Genomic DNA, 23,116 nt, shown 5'->3' on the forward strand with positions numbered 1-23,116 from the left:
CCGAGTATCGAGCATCTTAGGATTTTTGGTTGCATCGCTCATGCAAAGGTAGAAGTTGAACATCTCAAGAAGCTTGATGATCGATCACAAACACTTGTTCACCTTGGCATAGAACCAGGAACTAAGGAATATCGACTTTACAACCCAACGAGAATAGTGGTGGTAAGTCGTGATGTGGTTTTTAATGAAAAGGAATCTTGGACTTGGAAGGGAGCAGATAACGAAGGAGATCAACCAGGGGTGTTTCGAATGACATGGGGAGAAACTATAGACAGTGGACAAGGACCATTCACCGACAACAGTTCTCAACCCACAGAGGATCAAGAAACTGCAGAAGAAGAGGAAGTGCAGGATCATGAAAATATCGAAACAGAGCCAGTTCCGGTTAGAAGATCCAGTCGACAACACAATCCTCCTAGTTATCTTGCCGACTATGTTCTTCTAGCTGATCTAGAATGTGAAATGCTCCTCCTGTCGCTAAATGATGAACCTATCAACTATCAAGAAGCAAAAGAATCAATCGAATGGACAAAGGCTTGTCAAGAGGAAATCGATTCGATCAACAAAAACAATACATGGGATCTAGGTGAGAAACCATTTGGTGTAAAAGTGATTGGTCTTAAGTGAGTTTTTAAGATCAAAAGGAATGCTGATGGTACAATCAACAAGTTCAAAGCTGGACTCGTTGCTAAAGGGTATGCACAAAGAGAAGGGATTGACTTTGATGAGGTCTTTGCGCCGGTTGCAAGGCTGGAAACAATTAGAATGTTGATTGGATTAGCAGCTTCAGATGGATGGAAAATTCATCATCTCGACGTTAAGACCGCTTTCTTACATGGTGAACTAACAGAGGACGTTTATGTTTCACAACCTGAAGGGTTTGAAAAGAAGGGAGAAGAACACAAGGTTTTCAAACTCAAGAAAGCTCTTTATGGACTACGTCAAGCTCCTCGTGCATGGAACACAAAACTCGATCAAATCCTTAAGAGCATGAAGTTTAACAAGTGTCAGAAAGAAAGTTATGTGTATCGCAAGGAAGAAGGAACTAGGTTTTGATTGTGGTCGTGTATGTTGATGATCTTTTTGTCACATGAAGTACACTGGAGATCATCATGGATTTTAAGGCTGGAATGTCTACTAAGTTCGAGATGAGTGACCTTGGCAAGCTGACTTACTATCTGGGTATTGAAGTTAGTCAAGGAATCAATGGAATAGAAATCAAGCAAGAAGCCTATGCTCGCCGAATTCTTAAGGAAGCTGGTTTAGACTCTTGTAACTCGACAGTAATACCAATGGAGTTCGGGTTGCAATTATCAAAAGGACTTGATGAACCAGAAATTGACGCGACCATGTATCGAAGAAGGATTGGATGCTTGAGATATCTGTTACACACTCGACCAGATCTTGCTTTCTCAGTAGGGATTTTGAGCAGGTACATGCATGATCCAAGAAAATCTCATGGCATAATATATATGTCCAGACCCGTCCCGCAAGACCCAGCGGGTTAACGGTCAGGCCCGTGGGCATTGTGTACATTCTTGGTTGTTAGTTTGTTTTCTTAGTTTTTTGTTCATTTTTATGTTGAATTTGTGTGATCAAAGCCAAGAGCAAATAAATTCATCAAAAAGAGCTTCATAGGAAATGTTCAAAAGGAAGAAATAGTGAATTTTGTTGTTGAATGTTGATCATGCCATCAACAATAGTTTTTTCCTCTTAAAGAATAAAGATAATACTGATAGTTGCAGAGAAATCAAATAATGATGAAAAGAAGGTTGCAGGTTTAAAGAACAGTTTTTCTTTCACGGGTTGCTACTTTCTTCTTCAGTTACTATGGCTACAGAACTCGGATTCTCACTTTGATAAATCTCTGAAATTCCAGGTCTACTGATCTCTGTTCATAAGAGTTCTGTGACTCTTGTGACTCCTATCAAAACAAAAGAAAAAAACTTTGTTAGGCTACTTAACGAAAAAAGAGTCGTCAACTTCTCTAATGATTTCCAGCTCTATTAAAGTTGCAGATATTACAACGAACGAATAGTCATTGCGACTATTGTAATGCCTGAAAACAAAAAGTTCAGTTCGAAACTATGAACTGAATTGTACAAAACAGGAACAGATCACGGCTGAAAAAAACATACAAAACAGGAACAAATCACATATTCACATATCAATCATACATGAACAAATCACATATTCACATATCAATCATACATGAACAGAACACATGAACCTGCAACTTAGAACAGTAAACTGAAAATGCAGAAATTTCATTAACACTTTAATAGCAAGACAATCATACATAAATCTGCAACTTAGAACACTAATCTGAAAATGCAGAAATTCCATTAACACTTTAATAGTAATGGAATTCCATTAACACTTTAACACTTTAACACTTTAAAATGCAGGTTTAACTTAGAACAGTAAACTGAAAAATCAAAAGTTCAAAACATAATGTAATCAAAGGTCAAGGATAAGTATGAAACATTACCATTACAGGTGTGTGCAGATCGGTATGGCTTCAGCTTCCAAGCCTCCAATGATAATCACAAACAAAAATCTCTCAAGTTTCACCTCTATGTCGGAGATGTAAGTGGTAAAAAATAAAAGACTCTTCAGTTTTCTTGTTAAGCAAACTGAAAACACTTTTAAGTCTAGGGTATTCGTAGTTTTACTCTAAAACTTTTAAAGAATCTAAGGGAAACAGTTTCAAACAAAGGTTTCAGACTTGAACGGGTCGACCCGCAAACCAGCAATCCGCAACGGGTTAATCAGCTTCAACCCGCGACCCGTGATGGACAAATCCGCTAGGGGCAGCTCTTTCATGGACACACAAAATGATGTCCAAGCCCGCTCCGCCGTGATACTAGATGGCCTAGGCCCGCGGGCAAGCGGTCGGTTTGACACCTCTATATAGAACAATATAAATAGAGATCATAAGAAGGATGTATGATCATAAAAAAAAACAGAGCTTGTGTTTAGTTTTGAGAAGATTTTCTAAACATTAATAAAGGAAAGATTCTTTGTTCAAGCTTCAAGGTTTTGTGTCTTTGATTCTTTAATCCACATTCGGATCAACTGATCCCGTACCCGAAGCAATTTTTTCTTTTTCGTTTTAAACCGACTTTTAGGGTTTTATTTTACTATTTAAGCATGAGGCTCGACCTCTAAAAAAAAAAAAATTCTACACCGCTTTTGAGACTTGTAAGCTTGGGAGAAGATCTCTACTCCTTTGTATCTCTTTGGGAGAAGATTTATGAATCCTTTTTACTTCTCTTTGCAATTCAATTATGATTTCTTCATCCTTGTTTTGCTGTTCTTTTATTTCTATGTCTGAGTAGTTTTACTATTGGGTTTCGGGTTTCAAAAGGGGGTTTATGATTCTCTAAACTTAGGTTTGTTAGATTTAGGATTGACCTTATTGTTCTTCATCTATAGTTGTTCTTATTGCTTAAGCTAGACTGATCACCTAGATTAAGATCTTAGGTTAAGCTCATCGTGGCACCAAAAGTGTTGTTGAGTTACTTGAAAGAAACATAGGTGAGCAAGGTGGACTTTAGCCAACAGAAGTTGAAATTGAGGCACCTTGTGAACGAATCAAAACTTGAGCTTTAATGCTTGCTTGTTTAGCTAGATCCAAACGGAAGTTTAGGGTCTATTTATTTCTTTGCATAGTTAGCTATCGCTGCGCAAGTAGGTTAGCTTTATAATTGAGTTTTGAGTTTAATAATGGTGTCTAATGCTTTCCCAATCTATCAACTAAATTTGTGATTGTATCTCTCAACTGATTCCCTACGCCCAATACCTTTCCTTGATTTCAAAACATTTATTTATTTTCTGCTTTTAATCGATTACTTGAAACACAAACCTTCTTTTGCTTTAGCTATACTTGAACTATATAATTTCATAGTGTATCGTTTGGTCTCTGTGGATTCGACCCTGAAGTGTTACGACGACACCACTAGATCGTCGTTGAGTGCACATTAGGTTTTATTTGACACTAGATCAAGACCATATGCAGTGATCTATCCAAATCTTATTAAACTTTGGATGAGAGTTTCTGCTGGCTCAAGGGAATCAGAACCTCATATTGACCGATCAGAATACAAAAGAAACAATCCGCATATCATTTAACTTTCCTGAAGAAAGTTAAAATCTGAGAATTGAGAGACAAGAAAATCAGTATCTACCAAACCAAATACAAATATAACTGCATATTTTTAAGAGGAAGATCTCTTTTAATTAGGTACTTCTTTGGCTTTTCTACAACTATTGATAGCTCAGATAGAGCTTGGTATCAAGATTTTGCTTCTTAGAGAGGCGAGCATATCTCTTAGCTCTGTTTTTTTTTTTTTTCAAGAGAACAAAAATCTAGTTTGATAAGTAAACTTCTGATGATTGATTCATACAATGTTAGCTTAAGCTTGAAGGACAAGCAAATTTAAAAGAAGTTTCTAGACTATTCCTACCGAGAGATGGTTTAGGATTAGTTCAAAGTGTTCTAGGAGTTATCTAGTTAAAACCTATTTCAAGTAGGATTCGGTTTTATGTCTCTTACTCTATATATAAGGATGTGTCAAGGTTGTGGCATAACTTAAGAGAGATTAAGAGTTTGTGAGATGCTTAGTTTTGAGTTATTTTCTAAGCAATAAAGGTTTTTCAAGAAGAGTTCTTTGAGGTTCTGTTTTGTTTGATTCAATATTTGGTATCAGAGCATTATTGAATTAATCATCCAGAACAGATACAAACCAAGGGAAGATCCGTTCACAAAAGTTTTCTCTTTGAAAGGTGATATATCATGATTTTTGTGGTTTTTAACCATGATATGAGGAGTCTTTTAGAGTCTTTTGATTTGTTTTCTGGGATGTTTTAGAGTCTTTACAGGGTTTCTAGGATTTTGGCATGAAAGGAGCAAAATGGAGCAATTAGAAGGAATTTTTCGAACATTTAACCGAAGAAGTCAATTTGGAGTTTGATCAACTGACCAGCATCGATCGAAACTGAAGGAGCATCGATCGACACCCAGTCCAAACCGACGAGAGAGCCAAAAATTGGAAGTTTTACAATTTTGCCCAAAGTCTTCCATAATTGCAACATTGACGTGTTTTAGGACATATATATATATATATATATATATATATATATATAGTTTATGGCTTTTGTAAGCCCTTAGGTTATTTTCTAAGCAGCTTTCTGAGAGAGAGAGTTTGAGAGCTTTTGGGATAAAGATCTGAACTCCTTCGAGAGAAGAATTCCTGAACTCCTTCTTTTTACTTTTCAATATCTATTGCATGTTATTCAGAATGATGTCTTGTGCTTCATTGATTATGTCTGAGTAATTTGCTTGTTAGGTTTAGGGTTTTTCACAGGGTTTTTATGATTTATTAGATCTGTGATTTTTAGGGTTCTTAACCTTCATCCTTGGTTATTCTTCACAATAATTCTTGATTGATCACCTAGAATTATTATCTTAGGGAAATTAATTGATATGAAAATATAATTGTTTTCCTGATTAAAACCATTGATGAACAAAATTACTTTTTACAAAGAGATTTGAATTAGTGATTTTGTGAACAATCTAAACCTGTTTTTAAAGCTGATTTTTAACCTAGAATTTTACAAAGAGATTTGGATTTTCTGGTTTTAAATTTAGATAGTAATTGCAGTGAGAACTGAATTATTTTATCAAAAAGTTTAGAGTTCTAGATCTGATTTTTATTGCATGAACCCTAATTAATTTATTGATTTAATACTTCATAATTACCTGAGAAATTCCCTAGGCCTAACCTTTTGATTTTCTGAATTCACAACCTTTGATTTAATATTTTGCATTTTTTTCTTTCGTTTTTAATACAACTTAATTCGTTTAGCGTAACAACAAAACTCTAAAATTTATTATGTTTGATCTTGAGTCTCTGTGGATTCGACCCCTAAGTACTACATTGATATCTTGTTTGAGAGAGTATCTCCAGGGATTAATTTGAGCATATCAAAAGGTTTTAAGGTTTTGGTTGTTAAAAGAAGATCATGGCAGACACATAAAGTTCTACAGGCAAGATGGTTGCGGTAACAAACTCAACTAAGGAAAGTAACAACTCCTTAATTCAATGTTCAATGCTTAGTGCCTCTAATTATACCGTGTGGTCTATGAGGATGGATGTTATCCTTCGTATAAACAGGGTATGGGAGGTGATTGAACCAGGATCGGATAATGAAGAAAAAAACAACCTAGCTAGAGGTCTTTTGTTCCAATCCATACGAGAGTCTCTAATCATGCAGGTAGGAAATCTTGCTACTGCTAAAGCTGTTTGGGAAGCAATCAAGTCTAGGAATATTGGAGCATACATGGTACGAGAGGCAAGATTGCAGACTTTGATCAGTTGAAGATGAAGGATAGCGACAATATTGATGATTTTGTTGGTAAACTTTATGAGATTTCTACTAAATCAGCAGCTCTATGAGAAAGTATTGAAGAATCAAAACTTGTGAAAAAGTTTCTTAAGAGTCTACCAAGAAGGCGATACATCCATATTATTGCTAGTCTCGAACAAATCCTTGATCTAAACAAAACTAGTTTTGAAGACATTGTCGGCCGACTTAAGGTATATGAAGAAAGAATTTGTGATGAAGAAGAGCAGCTAGAAGAAGAACAAGGAAAACTCATGTACGCCAACATGGATTCCCAACAATACCAAGAAAGCTTTGGAGCTCAACGAGGCAGAGGTCAAGGTGGAGGCAGGTTTTACGGACGAGGCAGAGGACGAGGATGATTTGGAGCTCAACAAGGCAGAGGTTACAAGAGGGATAAATCTAATATCGTGTGTTACAGATACGATAAAGCAGGTCATTATGCATATAACTGTCCAGACAGGTTGTTAAAGCTTCAAGAAGCTCTAGAAACCGAAGAAGAAGATACACACCAGGCAGATGAATTGATGATGCATGAGGTCGTTTATCTAAACGAGAAGAATGTGAAGCCTAGCAAATTGGATAAACATTCAGCAGAGGATAATATTTGGTATTTAGATAATGGAGCTAATAATCATATGACTGGGAATCTGAGTTACTTCTTCAAGATTGATGAAACTATTACAGGCAAGGTTCGGTTCGGAGATGATTCCCGCATTGACATTAAAGGCAAAGGATCAATCTTGTTTGTGTGCGAGGATGGCGGTAGAAAAATCTTGAATGAAGTCTATTTCATCCCAGAATTAAGAAGCAATATCATCAGTCTTGGTCAGGCAACAGAAGCTTGATGTGATGTTAGAATGAGAAAGGACTATTTAACTTTGTGTGACCGAGATGGAAAACTTTAGTCAACGCTAATAGGTCAAGAAATAGACTTTACAAGGTGGTGATGCAAGTCGAGAGCATTCGATGTTTACAAGTTATGACCACAAGTGAGTCCTCAAAGTGGCACGCCAGGCTAGGACACATAGGGATCGAGGGTATGAAATCTATGTTACGTAACAGAATGGTCACAGGTGTACCTGTTTTCACAATGGATAAAAAAACATGCTCGTCGTGTTTACTTGGAAAACAAATAAGGCAATCATTCCGAGCTTCACACATATTGGAACTAGTTCATGGAGACCTCTGTGGGCCTATTACGCCTACTACAACAGCTGGTAATCGATACATCTTTGTATTAATTGATGATCATTCACGCTATATGTGGACACTTCTTATGAAAGATAAAAGTGAAGCATTCACAAGGTTCAAAAGGTTTAAAGCTATTGTTGAACAAGAATCAGGAGTCAAGATAAAAACTTTCAGAACGGATCGTGGTGGAGAATTTGTGTCAGAAGATTTTAACAAGTTTTGTGAAGAGTCAGGTATACTTAGACACCTCACAGCACCCTATTCACCACAACAGAATGGTGTGGTTGAAAGAAGGAACAAGACTCTGTATTGAGATGACTAGAAGTATTCTTAATCACATGAGAGTGCCAAATTACTTATGGGGAGAAGCAGTACGAGATGCTACTTATCTCATAAATAGAGTGGCTACTAAGGCTTTGGTGAATAAAACACCATATGAAGTGTTCAAAAACAAGAAACCAAACCTGGAGCATCTTCAAGTGTTTGGTTGTGTTGGTTATGCTAAGGTCGAAAGCCAGCACCTGAAGAAATTGGATGATCGCTCTAAAGCATTAGTGCATCTTGGCACAGAACCAGGATCTAAAGCCTAGAGACTTTTTGATCCTTCAAAGCAAAGAATTGTTGTTAATAGGGATGTGGTGTTTGATGAAAATTCGAGCTGGAAGTGGAATAGAGAAGGAGAGGAAGATGACTCAGGAACGTTCAAGATAAACTTTGAACCAACTTCCGGTAACAGTGTTGTGATCCGAGAAATAGAAGAAATAGAGGAAAGTGAAGAAGAAACAGGGGATGAAGATATTGGTGAAGAAAATATCACGACTTTGGTCACGAATTCTGCTAAGAAAGAAGGTTTTGTTACATAAACCGATTAAAGAGGAAAAACAGGTTCAACCAGTATTGCGAAGGTCGACTAGAGAAGTAACTAAGCCTCGGTATTTGGATGACTATGTACTTATAGCTGAACTTGAGGGTGAACGTCTGTTGCTGGTTCTGAATGAAGAACCTTGGGATTTTGACGAAGCAAAGGAGTTGCAGGTTTGGCGAAACACTTGTGATGATGAGATCTGCTCTATCACATAGAATAACACTTGGAGTTTAGTTGATCTTCCTGCAGGTGCCAAGCCGATTGGACTAAAATGGGTGTTTAAGATAAAAAGGAACTCCGATGGAAGTGTTAACAAATATAAAGCCAGATTAGTAGCTAAAGGGTATGTTCAGAGGTACGGTATTGATTTCGATGAAGTCTTCTCGCCTGTAGCTCATATGGAGACTATTCGTTTGATCATCGCGTTAGCTGCTTCACGAGGATGGGAAGTACACCACTTAGATGTGAAAACGGCCTTCCTCCACGGTGATTTAAAGGAGGAAGTCTATGTGTCTCAACCAGATGGCTATGTTGTTGCAGGTAGTGAGTCTAAGGTTTATAGGCTAACAAAGCGTTGTATGGCTTGAAACAAGCACCAAGGGCGTGGAATGCTAAGTTAGATCAAACTCTCAAGGAATTAGGCTTCGAAAAGTGTTCAAAGGAAGCTTCTCTATATCGTAAGGTGGTGAAAGATCATCTTCTTTTAGTAGTCGTCTACGTTGATGACCTGCTTGTAACAGGATCGAACATAAGACTTGTTCAGGATTTCAAAGATGGCATGGCTGCAAAGTTCGAAATGAGTGATCTCGGTCAGCTCACTTACTACCTAGGCATTGAAGTCTCACAACATAATGATGGTATCTTACTGAAACAAGAACGGTATGCAGGTCGGATCCTAGAGGAAGCAGGTTTGGGAAGTTGTAATGCAGTGCTCACACCAATGGAGTCGGGTCTCAAGATGTCTAAAGCACAAGATGAAGCTGGTATTAATGAAAGGGTTTATAGAAGGAACATTGGCTGTCTACGATACCTATTACACACCTCGACCTGACATCTCATTCTGCGTTGGAGTCTTGAGCAGATATATGCACGAACCTAAGCAATCTCATGGTGCAGCTTTGAAACAGGTTCTTCGATATTTGCGTGGAACTCTCTCGTTTGGACTTAAGTATTCTCGGTCAGCTGAAACAGGGTTGATAGGTTACAGTGAAATCAGTCGCAATCGTTTGGATGAGGCAGAACTAGTTGGCTACAATGATAGTAGTCACAATGTAGATGAAGACGATGGGAAGAGTACAACAGGGCATGTCTTCTATCTCAATCACTGTCCGATAACTTGGTGTTCTCATAAGCAAGAAACTGTGGCAATGTCCTCTTGTGAAGCAGAGTTCATGGCGGCCACTGAAGCAGCTAAACAAGCTATTTGGCTTCAGAAGCTTCTCGGGGAGATCACTGGACAAGAGAGTGAGAAAGTGGTGATTCGGATAGATAACAAGTCCACCATAGCCCTTACGAAGAACCCTGTTTTCCATGGCAGGAGTAAACACATTCACCGCATGTACCATTTCATTCGTGAATGTGTTGAGAATGGTCTGATAGAAGTGGAGCATGTACCAGAGACACAACAGAAGGCGGATATACTTACAAAGGCTCTTGGATGGATTAAATTCATGGAGATGAGAGATCTTGTGGGTGTCAAGGATATTGCAAGAAAGGAAGTCAAGTTTAAGGGGGAGAATGTTAGCTTAAGCTTGAAGGACAAGCAAAGTTAAAATTAGTTTCTAGACTATTCCTACCGCGAGATGGTTTAGGATTAGTTCAAAGTGTTTTAGGAGTTATCTAGTTAAAACCTATTTCAAGTAGGATTTGGTTTTATGTCTCTTACTCTATATATAAGGATGTGTCAAGGTTGTGGCATAACTTAAGAGAGATTAAGAGTTTGTGAGAAGCTTAGTTTTGAGTTATTTTCTAAGCAATAATGGTTTTTCAAGAAGAGTTCTTTGAGGTTCTGTTTTGTTTGATTCAATATACAAAACATACATGCCTTAAATAGGCTACACAATTTTAGAAATTCCAACAAAATAAGGCCTTTACCACATCCGCAAGAAACTCAAAATTTTCTTTAAACCGCATAAAAGTCATGAGAAATTTACCAGTATAATTGGGAGAAACGCGCGACCGTTGTAGCATGACGTGAGGGCCAAAGACAAAGATCGCCACAAAGAAGAATGAACCAGATATAATGGAAATGACGACTAAAACCATCTCACATGCCCAATTGTTGTGATCACAGCGAAAAGGAATGCCAAGGGCATGCAGAGTAAAGCAAAAAGCAATAAGGGCAAGGCCACATGTAAGGATGAGCGAATGAGTATTGGATCACCCAACTGCGCCCAAATAAGAATACCTATTGTTGCAACGGAACTTTGCATTGCCAAGATGTTAAGAAGTAGATAAATCCAGAGAAGTCGCCAAAGTTGCCCTGCCCAAGTCTGGCTCTTTATCATCGCTGTTAAATCCACCTGGTATTGTAAAACCTGCAGCAAATGTCACTGTGGCTACAAGAGCTGCTACCACTAGAAGGCTGTTGACGTAGTCCCTATTATTCTTAGGGTCTAGTGGCTCTGATGATCTTGTTAATGATGAGTTTTCAACAATACAATGTTTCGAGTGAGCAATGTATAATATAAGCGCCAGTGTCCACTGCTGTAATCCAAAAAATGGGTCAAGCTATAAATAATTTATGTGGGATCATATATGTTTTATGAGACGTAGTCATCAGACATTCCTCCTCAAAGATGTAGTAGGGTTTCATCTTTTGTTCAGCAATTTCCCAAGCTCTTATGCCGCTTTTGTTTTGTAATCTCAGTATCGTCCCATTCCTAGCAAGCCAAGGTATAAAGTCATAGTTCCAATTTATGAAGGCAAGGTGCAAAGGTGTATTCCCATCCACATCTTGCCCAAAGCCCAAATGTTCGATATTTTTATTCTTCATCCACATATTTAAAGCCCAATGTTGCCCATTGTTTGCTGCAACGTGGAAATTTAAGCAGGTATTTTGAATCTGGACAACGTTTTATCAACTCTTCAATAATATTTTCATGACCTTCCCGTATGAATTGGAAAGGAACCCTCATGGTCGCAGACATAAACACCCTTTGTTGATCGATCGAAGAGGTTACATACTCCTTCGTAATAACCTTGGTATGCCCCGTATGAAAGACAAGTCCTTCCTTTACTATCTCGCTCGTCCATAAGACTTGGATATTCATAGAGAAGATAATCAAGGACATCTGTTCACTCAAACAATTGGAAACAACAATTAGTATACACAGTAAGACTTTACCATCTTAAGGAGGAAGTTCCCGTCCCAAACTGGTTTTACATAATTTGAATAAACTGAATGTAACTGCTACTAGTTTAAGCAAAAAAAAAAAAAAAAACAGACCTAGGTTCTTTGCTGCCAAAGCAACATGTGCAAGATATTTGACCCCTTGCAATTTCGAATCTAAGTTAGACTTCTTCCATTCAAGGTCCTCGTTGCATGTGGTTTCCAGCAATGATTTCAAAATTGATATCTTTCCAGTTCCTACTGCCGAAAACAAGGATGAAACTCCCTTGTTATTTCCAATAAAAACAGCATCCTTGTTTGCGTTAACCAGACAGGTAATAATGTTCACATTGACTCTTTCAATGGCGTAGTACAGAGCAGTATTTCCATCTTCGTCCTTGAGAACATATGGATTCAGCCTCTCACTCTCTTCAGTACACAGTCTTGATGAAGCAAATGTTACCATCTTAACAAAAGCCTTAACAACATCTGTGTGACCACCATAAGCCGCCAAATGAAGCGGTGTCTGACCGCTCGAGTTTTGCTCCAATAGAAGGCACGGACATTCAGAGACAATCTCCTTCACTAGCTCTAGATGACCCCATGTAGAAGCAAGATGAAGAATTGAATATCCTTCATTGCTCTTGAGACATGAAATTGGCGTTCCATTGCTTCTTAACTCCTCGAGACATTCTTTGCTCCCATAACTTATTCTACTAAAAACCTTTGGAGCCATCTGGACATCTTTACCCGAGAGAGCAAATACTTCCGACAATCTAAGGTTAATAAGGAACTCTGGCAGAGGTTCGGTGTCTCCTGTAGGTAGTGTGGCGCCAGCTCCTCCACTTTGAGAGAAATCTTGTGAACGGAGTATGTTCATCGGCAGTAGGGGAACTAAAAAGTTTTGTAGCCACAGGTCAAAATAATTATTTATTGTAAGAATAATTAATTAATTACAAATAAATAGTAATTTTTTATAGGTAGTGATTCAAAATTTGAAATCAGAAATATATTACTCAAGAAATATATTACTCAAAAAATATATTACTCAAAATTCAAGAACAAGAAGTTTCACTTATTAGACGTTTAACTTTAAAACTTCGGTTTAATTTGATACTTTGGATCTACAAAAAAAAAAATATATATATATTTAAAATTAAAATAATTATGATATTTAAATTTTATATAAAGTTTAAACTATGATTAATAGTTAAGGCTTATAAATTTTTTAAATATCAATAATACTAAAGCTACATAAAAATTAAATATATTACTAATATTGAAGGTTTATAAAAAGTTTAAAACAAAGATATGGGTTGGATTTATAACATAAAATCTTCTCAAGTGTTTCTGGATCAAATGGTGAGGCATGTTAAAATTGGCATTAGTCTGATGTAGAATAAGTTATACAAAATTGTTAATCTCTTTGACACATATAAATGTGCAATTTTAACACTAAATTACTATATTAAACCACATGTTAAATCAAAAAGCACTAAAAGTTTAAATCATATAATTTTAATACTAAATTAAAAACTATAAACAGCTAACGTTAGTATATATAAAAGAAATTTTCATCCCCCGGTGTAGTACGAGTCCAAATATGATTTTATCCCAAGCGACTAAAATTGTATCGTTCAAATTACCGATTTTGCAAATACGAATATCTAAATATACAAAATAATTGTGTGATACAAACTTCCAAAACTTTCAACTGATGACGAAATACATATTTTAAAGTGAGATTTACTCAGTTTAACACCAATTTGGCCAAAATAACTGATTTGGACCACATTCGATTCTCAAATTGACACAAATTTTGTGTTAAAAGTCCAAAAAACCAAACACTGGAAAAATACTCTTTTAATTTTAATTTAAATGGTTAGTAAATAAATTAAGGGTGAATGTCATGAAAACCCACTTTGGGTGTGAGTTCTGTCACAAAACCCACTTTCCACTCATGGTATACTTTCCCAAGTTTTTTGCTTATGTGTCCACTTTCCTTTTACATTTTTGCCCTTACTAACAATTTACCTCTCTTTCTCTCCTTCTAGCCACATAGATTTCTTTTAGCTAAATGTTTTTGTACTATTTTTCAGCTAGAAGTAGGTATATTAGAACTTAGAAGTGTCACTAGAAGCATACTACACAATAAACATGGTCATTATTAATCTCAAAGCCTATCCACCAAATTCTGACCACGTGGACAAGCAATCCAGATGAAATTTATTGACAAGTTTGTTGCATGTTCAAATATCACTATAGTTTAGCCACTTAGATGTTTTTTAGCCAAATGTTTTTGTACTATTTTTAAGCTAGAATTAGAGATATTAGAACTTAGAAGTGTCACTAGAAGCATACTACACAACAAACATGGTCATTATTAATCTCTAAGCCTATCCACCAAACTCTGACCACGTGGACAAGCAATCCAGATGAAATTTATTGACAAGTTTGTTGCATGTTCAAACATCACCATAGTTTAGGGTTTAGACTTTAGATGGTATATAGATTCAATGTCTATGTTTTGAGTTCAAGTTGTATTGTCTAAGGTTCAAGGTGTAGGATTTAGGGGTTTAAGTTAAAAGTTTAGGTTTAGGTATGTGGATGATGTGTCTATATTTTTAATTCATGGTTTAGGATTTAGGGTTCAAGGTGTATGGTTTAGGATTTAGGATTTAAGATTTAGGGTATAAGGTTTACGTTTTTGGGCTTATATGGATTTAGTGTCTATGTGGTGTTAGGATTTAATATTTAGGGTATAAACCCTAAACCCTAAACCCTAAACCCTAAACCCTAAACCCTAAAAGAAATCCTTCTAGCTGAAAAATAGTACAAAAACATTTAGCTAAAAGAAATCTATGTGACTAATTTATCTTGGACAAATTTCTGCTCATGTAAAAAATGAGCAAGATATTATAAAATAAGTATCCATAACTACTAATCCACATGATTGATATTCAATTTTCTAAATAAATCAATGTTGTTAATTTTTATTTTGTTTATTAACCACTTATGAGTGTATATGTTTCTGGACCAACACAAAATATGAAGCAAGGAGCTCATGGTGTCTATGGATTTAATTGTGTGGATGTTGTATGATGATTATTTGGTCTGTCTATATTGGTATCCACAAAAAAATATCCACATGATCACATCCATAGCCACCATTCAACTGCTATTCTTCAGCTTAATGTCTAGATATGCTTTGTAAATCCATGGAGACCTATCCACAGTTTTTCTATCCACTAAACTTTGTTTTTTTTTTTAAAGTGAATAGTTTTGGTTTTAGGTTCAAGGGTTTATGTTCTAGGATTTAAAATTTAAAATTAAAGGGTTTTGTACTTATTTGGTCTATGTTGTGTTATGGATAATATGCTATGGATAAAGATCTAACCAAATTTATGTATGTATATTTTGTATGAATAAACACAAGTAACTATCTATTAACAATACTGCAATTGATTATCCACTTATAATTGAACAAATGTTCAACGACTGATGGATACTGTATAATCTAAAAATTCATAAAAAATATAGCAATATGTATCTTAAAATGTAGAAAATATATAATCATAACATATTTTATATAAATAAATAGAAAATTTGTTTTATGATAACAAATAAATAGATTTTACTTTGTTAAAATGTTAACAACAAAAAAGAAGAGAAAAAGAGAGAAAAGAAGGAGAGAAAGAGAGGTAAGTTGTTAGCAAGGGCAAAAATGTAAAAGGAAAGTGGACACATAAGCAAAAAACTTGGGAAAGTATACCATAAGTGGAAAGTGGGTTTTTGTGACAATACTTTAAGAGAAAGTGGGTTTTCATGACATTTGTCCATAAATTAATTAGGTTATTCTAATTAAACCCAAAACTAAAAATCTCGACTTCACAGTTTTTTTTTTTAAAACAAAAACCCGACTTGGGTTTGACAAGAAAAAAAAAAGACACGACTTTGGTTTCTTCTCCCGCGTGGGAGAGAATAAAACGGTGACAAAATTGGCTTGTCGTGGGTCTTGTTTTGAATGTCCGGCGTAGAAGATTAACAGATCGACATTGGGTAAGGTTTCGTTAGGAGATTAACAGATCGAAATTGGCTGGCCGTGGGTCTCTGTCGGTTAAGGTTTGGCGAGTGTCATCATCTTCTTCGTTGTTGAGTCTAATTCCGGCGGTGTAGTCGGCTCTCCGTTGGAATCTTCGGCCAGTGTTGTTCTTCTTCCAGCCGCAACTTCCTTCTTCCATTATTGTCAATTTTAGACATTTGGTGAGTTCCTTTCAATTCCTAGATTATAATTTTAGCAAATCCAATATTCAATTTCGATAGTGTCTAGTCTTTTTTTTCAATTTGTGGACTTTATCTGTTTCTTTCTGGGTGAAATTTTTATACTTTTGGTTACTAGGTGTGATGTATGCATGTAAGCGATTTTGGTTTCTTATCTTATTCCCACGATTCGTAAGCTGCTATTTCGTTTTGAAATTTTAGATGTTTCGGTTTGAAGGTGAAATTTATGTAAGCTGATTAGCATCGGTTATATTATTCCCACGAATTGTTTGCAATGGGTTTTAAGTTTGTTTGCAATGGGTTTTAAATTTGTTTGCCATGGGTTTTTGTGGATCAATTGTTGACTCATGATTTAAATTTCAATATGTATAGGAATGACATCCTCGAGTACAGTTTCAAAATATCCTCCTGGCCTCTATGAAGAAGGAAGATCAACCTTGCAAAACAGGAGCATGAACCACAATTGCTATTTGTCAAAAATTGGGAAAATGAAAGAGGGTTTAGGCTTGGATGTGTGGGGTAAGTTGAAGGAATCATCTCTTGGAGTATTTATTAAGTTAGCTGAACTATCATACACATGGTCTGCTGCAAAAGTTCACTATATCCTTACACATCAGCTAGCAGTCAACAATTCGCATGAGGTATGGTCGTTGATTGATGGTAGACCTATCAGATTTTCGTTAAATGAGTTTGCTGAAATAACGGGATTAAACTGTCATCCAATTGACTCGTTGGAGAACATAGATGTTGATCATCATGCATTTTGGAGAGAAATGGAGATTGAAACAACTTTAGACGGTCCAAAGTACACTGAGGTTGAAAAGGTTATGGATTTTAGTAAGACATGGTCTGAAGAGAAAAGGATGATGGTTGGTAGGCTAATGTTATTATCTGTTGCAGTACATGGCATACATCATGGCTCTAGGATCCCTCTTTCAAGTGCTAAAAGGGTGTTTGATCCAGATGGTTTTGAAAAACATCCTTGGGGTCGAGTGGCTTTTAGTTGCTTAGTTAATTCAGTCAAGATTGTTGACTTAGATAAAGACTCTTACACGGTACAAGGATGTGTGCATGCTTTGTTGATTTGGTTGTATGAGAGTGTGCCTGACATTGGAGAACTATATGGGCTGAGAAGGTCTTCGAGTACTGGCATTCCACTTCTTGATTGGCAATCAACCCGGAAAGGTATCAAGATTGATGAATTCATAAAGAATGAGATGGCTAAACATGGACAGGTTAGTTTTTGAGATTAATTACTACACCATTTGTTTTATAATTTGTCTCTGCTGTTTTATATTAGTTTTATGATGTATGTAGGTGCGTGTAAAGCACATGGTTCATGTGTCGGAGGAAAATATGTATCCTGAATGGAGTGACGACGTGGAGAAGGATCCGGCGGTAGACAACTTGATTACTGATCTTGTCCACAATAGTTTACTAGAAGATGTTTGGAAAGTTGTGAAAACAGTGCCCATGGGAAAAAATAAACGGAAAGCTAAAGTAAATGAGAATGGCGAGAGTCGAAGGAGTAACAAGAAATTGAAAATGAAAGATGGTTTCTCCATTGATGAAGAAGGAGAAAAAGATGTAACCAAGAAGGAAAGTAAAGGCAAGGAACACATGGAGGTTAGTATTCATCTTAGTTTGATAAGTTATAAACTACATACATAAAGTAACAAATAAATCATTGCAGGATGTTGAAGATGAGAGAAAAAGCTTGTTGGATATTTGGAGGATGATAGAAAAAATGAATGAGTCAATTAGCGACTTGGACAAGAATTTAATCAGTAGGATGGATGCATTAGAAGGTAAATTTGAAGCTTTTGTTGAGAAGAGAATGGGTGTGTTAGATGAGAAGCTTAGTGATAGGATTAGAATGGTGGAGGTAGATTTGAAAGGAATGAAAGAAACAAAACCCACTAATCTCCCGGTTGATTCGACTTCAAACAACAATGAAGAGGATGAGGCTCATAGACCTTCGTCATCTGGTATCACACACCGGAATTGCTTGAAAAATCAGTCCCATGCTATTGGAAATATCTGAAAATTGCCATCTTAAGTTGTTGCCGTCAGAAGTGTCCCTTTGTATTTTCCTTGTAAAAATGTACCATCAACAACCAACACTTTCCTCATGAAAGGAAATCCATTCAAGCTTGCACCATATGCTAGAAACAAGTACTTAAATCTACCAGCATCATCAAGTTCAAGCTGCGTATATGTTCCTGGATTTGCCCTCTTTAGCATGTACAAGTAAGTATTTAGCTGCATATAACCACTCTCTGGACTACCTCTGACCAATTGACGAGCATGTCGTAGTGTTCGATACGCCTTCCAGTATTCCATCTGTGCAAAATAAATTATTAACAAAAACATTATACAAACTAAAACTATGTTAAAAATATGAAATATTAACCAACCAATGTACCTTTATCTGAAAGCGTTTATTTAACGCTTCTGCAACATGCATTGGCAATACCTTGGGCCAAACTCCACCAACGAAATCCTTATACAACGCTCCTAGAATCTCATGATTTGCTTGTTTGGTACGTGAAGAACGCTCAGTCAGTAAACATGTATGTTGTGAAATAAACACACGCACATGGAACTTTGGATAGTCTTTTCCTGTTGTAGCTCTCACCCTCCACTTACAACCTTTTACCCAGCACTTGACAATTAGCAACCTTGGGTTCGATTTATATTTATAGTAATCAAACTTCTCTACTATAGTTAGTATTTGCAATCGTGTCTCCAAATGCTTCTTTGTTTCATAACATTGACCAACAGCCAAATTAAGAGAAGACAACTCTAACTTTGCATAATTATCATCTTCCTTCTGTTCTTCAATGAATATACCTGAACTTGTCTTCTTATTTGGTGAAATAGCAGTAGGTTTTTCTTCTTCTTCTGGTGGAATCCCATACAAATTAAAATTTTCATCATCATAATCTGTTCCATTAGAATCATCACAGTTATCAAATCTGATTTCTTTATCATCGTCAACTTCTGAATCTTCTTTAATGATGTCTCCCACAGCAAATTCAGTATCTCCTTCAACCAAAACATTATCATCTCTAGCTCTTTTTTTCGATCCACTCCTAACTTTAGCCGTCACTTCAACACAAAGTCGAAGTGTGTCACTCTTCAATTGCTTTAGAAAACCATGAAACTGTCGAGAATTGGTGATAAATACTGGTGGTGTATCGCTTGGTAACTTTTGTAATAACACCTTCGAAATCTTGTAGCTCAACCAAATATCATATACTTTCTCATCCAAACCGTAATCTTTATACACCAATTGAATACAATCATCGTAACTCATTTGGTTGTTACAGTCTAGAATTCGACCCCCTCTCTTATTATCAACAACAAACAACCACTTGACTTCATCATAGATCCATTTGCCACAGACAAAAATCACGTGATCCATGCCAAACCCAAAAAAAAAAAGAAAACTCGTTAGAAGATCGAAAAGGAGAGATATAATTGACTGTGAACTCAAAAGGAAAAAATGATGTTCAATGGAGTTTATGGGGCGGCGTCGTGCTAAAGATGGAGAAAAAATAGGAAACCGCTTATGGAAAACCCTAAAAATTTAATGTTTACGTGCATAAATGGAAACTAAAATAAAAAGTCTGCCACACCTACAATAAGTTTGTCAATGTTTAGTTCAAAAAAAAATCTGAAACAATGAATCTGGAACTATGAAACAAGTCTGTCATTATATAGTTCAAAAAAATAATCTGTCACTATATAAAAATTAAAAACTGTCATAACCAAAAAAATGAGTTGAACAAACAAAAAAACTGTCACAACATTAAACAAATTTGTAAAGTCATTCTAGCAATTTTTATTTTCCTTACATAAATCTGTCAACAAACGACAGATTATTGAAAAAAAAAAAAAAAACTGCCATAACATAAAATAAATCTGCCATAACATGCTACAAAGTGTAGGTCAAACTAGCAATTTTAAATTTTGATTAAAAATCTGCTATCTCTCGGCAGATTATTGGTCAAATTATTAAAATCTGTTGTAACTAAAAGTAAATCTGTTATCAATAAACGTCAAATTAGTAATTTTTTTTTCTCAAAAAATCTGTCACGTTACAACAGATATTTAGTTTAAAAAAAAACTGTAACAACTAAAATAAAAAGTCGGCCACATATTATAACAAACCGGTAGAAATAATAACAAGTCTGTTGTCTCGTTAAAAAAAAGTCTGCTGTTTGGAAAAAAATCAGCCGTAAATAAAAAACTGTCACAACTGATTTTTATAATTCTGTCAACCAAAATAAATCTGCCAAAGTAAATCTTCCATTTAAAAAAAAACCTGTGACAGTCAAATTAATTTGTCACCACATACCACATATTTTTGTAATTTTCGCTCTCCTAATCGCTAGAAAAAATTATAAGGGTATTATGGTATTTTTTTCCTAACAAAGCACTAAAGGGTATTTTAGACATAAAATAACCCAATTGACCTTAATATTTTAAGAGTTAATTTAGCAATTATTCCCTTGTTTTGGGTTAATCGAGTAACTTTCCCTATTTTAAATCATTTTTATCATAACACAATCGTTACTTTTTTTGAATTTAACCTTATCTAATTTTTTTTAAATCATCATGTTCTTAGCACGTGTTTTTACTGTTTCAAAGTCTGTATAGTTACACATATTTAGTAAATTTAAATTATTTATTGATAAAAACTCTAAAACTAGTCTATCATCAATTCCCGTATAATCTTTGGTTAACTGATTTCGCGCTAGGCGCTTTTTCACCGCCCGATTGATGCCTAGCGGTTTTTAAAACAAGACATAAAAATATGCTAGAAATATTTGCCTACATCCTTAACCAAAAAAATATATATTCAATTAATTATTATAGAAATTAATTTTAAAAAAGAAAACTGTATTTAGTATTTACTAGTATCATATAATTTTTAAAAATAATGTTATTAACCTTGTGTTGTCTTTGTATGGTAAGGTATGAGTTTTTTTTTCTTATGTGTAAGTATTAGTCTTTGAAGATCATAAAATCATTGGAAAACAAATATTTACAAATTTTTTCATATTAAAATAATGATTGATCGTTTAATAGAAATAATGATTGATCGTTTAATCTCTTCACTGATTTGGTCTTTGTTGTTACAATCTGATTTCTATCTCTTTCTGGTGGAGTGATTCTGATGAAACAATCATCAGAAAAGCTTTTCAAATCCATAAAATGATTTCTTTGTTATTGAAGGAAGAAAAAGGAAAGAAGAAAATAGAAATAGATATGAGATATCGAATACGAGAGAAAAAATAATAATATAAGGGTAGTTTTGTCATTTTTGGTGGATCAAAGTGGGTCTTATGGCATTTAAAAAAAAGTTATGTTGAAAATAGCATTTCTCTTGAGAAATGGTACTGTACATGGCATAGTTGATAATTTTATTTATTTTTTATCAACTAAAAAATATTCTATCTATTTTTCTGGCAATCAAAAAAAGTCTATGTTTTTTTCTGGTAAATAGTTGGTTGTTTTTTTTTCCGGAATTTTCCTTTAGAATTTGTGGGGTCAATTGACTCCCTAGCTACTGTATATGACTCATGTACCTTCGCCAGAGAGGTATGTTTCTTTCTGTTCCTCATGATACATAACCGTTGACCTTTGTGCCTCCATTCTATCTAAATGTGCTTCAGAACTGTCCATCGCAAACCTGAAAACATCACACAAATTGTTTGAAACCACAAATATAAGTTCCAAACCATTAAGAAGATGAGTAATGCAAGAGGAAAAAGGTTGACGAGATTGAGACGGTAAGCTCGTCTATTTATATTAGAAGTCTTTAACGTCTCTAGCCATGATGATCGGGAGGAGTTGTGCATATATGGTCTACTATAAATTAAGATAAGGTCGTTATTATCTTCTGCCGTAAACCTGTCTTTGTCTCAAATGAAAAATGCAACCCCACACACAGAGTTTTCATATGAAATCGTACGATGTCTTAAAAGCAAGAAATTAAAAGATGACCCGAGTGACTACAACTCATCAGAAGACTTTGAAGTCGTCTGTCCTCGTAATATAGTCTAAATTTGTATATTTTTTCTTTTCTGGAAGAAAGTGACAACCGTGACCCTGTTTGTGATATGAATCACTCGTTCCTCTTCATAATCTATCTCTTTATCTTGGTTTTATAATTCATTTTTATTTAGACATCTGAGTGCTTGCAGTAAGCTTCTGAATTGGTTTTTATCATCTATTTTCCTGAGAACGGTTTCACAGTGACACTTTCACTGTTGTAGCCTAACTACTCAAACCAGCAATTTGATGGAGCTAATTTATTTACCTTACATAGCCCTCTCTAAATCTTACCCATAAGCAATGCGTTATTAGTCTCAGGAGATACACAGATGTAAATATATGATGAAGTTATCTTCATAGGAAAGTGAAACGACAAGTTTGTATAGATCTTGTTGGAACCAAAGTGTTATGCATTGCTTTTTACGTGTGTAGGATTGAATCAACAAACAGAAAAAGAGCTGCTGATACTCAAGGGAAATGGAACCTCTAATTGACCGATCAAAATACATAAGAAACAGTACAATCCGCATCTGCATCTCATTAACTTCCTTGAATGTGGCTAAAAAATTAGAGAGATAAGCAAACCAGTATTTCACTAAACCAAATATAAATAACAGCAATAATTTTTAGAGGAAGAACTTTCTAATTAAGTACTTTTCTAGATTCTCTATAACTAATGATAGAGATTTGGTGTGATTTTTATCAAGATGTCACTTCTTAGGGAGACCGACATATCTCATAGCTTTGTTGCTTCTAAAGAACAAAAAGCTCCTTTAATCGGTACATTTTGATGATTGAGTCATATGAACCATTCCTTTAAATACCCTCCAAACTCTTAATAACAGCCACATAAAAATAACTTAAACTAGGCCTGGGTGTTCAGATTTTTTTTTGATATTGACTCTCACATCCATTCAAGTATTTATAAAATTCAGATCAGTTTCATTTCGGATAATTTGGATTTTAGATCG

At 35.4% G+C, this 23,116-nt stretch overlaps 2 protein-coding genes and 1 pseudogene across 3 annotated transcripts; 1 reads left to right on the top strand and 2 right to left on the bottom strand.

The window, feature by feature from the left end:
• Positions 1 to 10,531: 10,531 nt before the first annotated feature.
• On the bottom strand, positions 10,532 to 21,933 carry LOC104720385 (protein ACCELERATED CELL DEATH 6-like; annotated as a pseudogene). Its single transcript, XR_015568730.1, has 4 exons — positions 21,677 to 21,933; positions 11,916 to 12,692; positions 11,258 to 11,760; positions 10,532 to 11,175 (listed from the first exon to the last, which is right to left on the bottom strand). The product of XR_015568730.1 is annotated as a protein ACCELERATED CELL DEATH 6-like (transcript).
• On the top strand, positions 15,668 to 18,240 carry LOC104718997 (uncharacterized). Its single transcript, XM_010436826.3, has 4 exons — positions 15,668 to 16,061; positions 16,452 to 17,314; positions 17,397 to 17,705; positions 17,773 to 18,240. The coding sequence occupies exons 2-4, from the start codon at positions 16,454 to 16,456 to the stop codon at positions 18,121 to 18,123; spliced, it is 1,521 nt and encodes a 506-aa protein (XP_010435128.2). The 5' UTR covers positions 15,668 to 16,061; positions 16,452 to 16,453; the 3' UTR covers positions 18,124 to 18,240.
• LOC104718996 (uncharacterized) lies at positions 17,688 to 21,621 on the bottom strand. Its single transcript, XM_087469576.1, has 2 exons — positions 18,505 to 21,621; positions 17,688 to 18,422 (listed from the first exon to the last, which is right to left on the bottom strand). Exons 1-2 carry the CDS (start codon positions 19,504 to 19,506, stop codon positions 18,135 to 18,137), a joined length of 1,290 nt encoding a protein of 429 aa, XP_087325702.1. The 5' UTR covers positions 19,507 to 21,621; the 3' UTR covers positions 17,688 to 18,134.
• Positions 21,934 to 23,116: the final 1,183 nt, after the last annotated feature.

This window comes from Camelina sativa, chromosome 10 (genome assembly GCF_030686135.1).
Source record: "Camelina sativa cultivar CO46 ecotype springtype chromosome 10, ASM3068613v1".
Classification (NCBI taxonomy): domain Eukaryota; kingdom Viridiplantae; phylum Streptophyta; class Magnoliopsida; order Brassicales; family Brassicaceae; genus Camelina; species Camelina sativa.

Bases quoted from the DNA above. Each gene is read 5' to 3' on its own strand.
- LOC104718996 (XM_087469576.1), bottom strand. From the start codon at position 19,506: ATGGATCACGTGATTTTTGTCTGTGGCAAATGGATCTATGATGAAGTC. The intron at 18,423-18,504 runs GTACATTGGTTG...TATTTTGCACAG, and splicing joins ATAAACGCTTTCAGATAAAG to ATGGAATACTGGAAGGCGTA.
- LOC104718997 (XM_010436826.3), top strand. From the start codon at position 16,454: ATGACATCCTCGAGTACAGTTTCAAAATATCCTCCTGGCCTCTATGAA. The intron at 17,315-17,396 runs GTTAGTTTTTGA...TGATGTATGTAG, and splicing joins AGATGGCTAAACATGGACAG to GTGCGTGTAAAGCACATGGT. The intron at 17,706-17,772 runs GTTAGTATTCAT...AAATCATTGCAG, and splicing joins AAGGCAAGGAACACATGGAG to GATGTTGAAGATGAGAGAAA.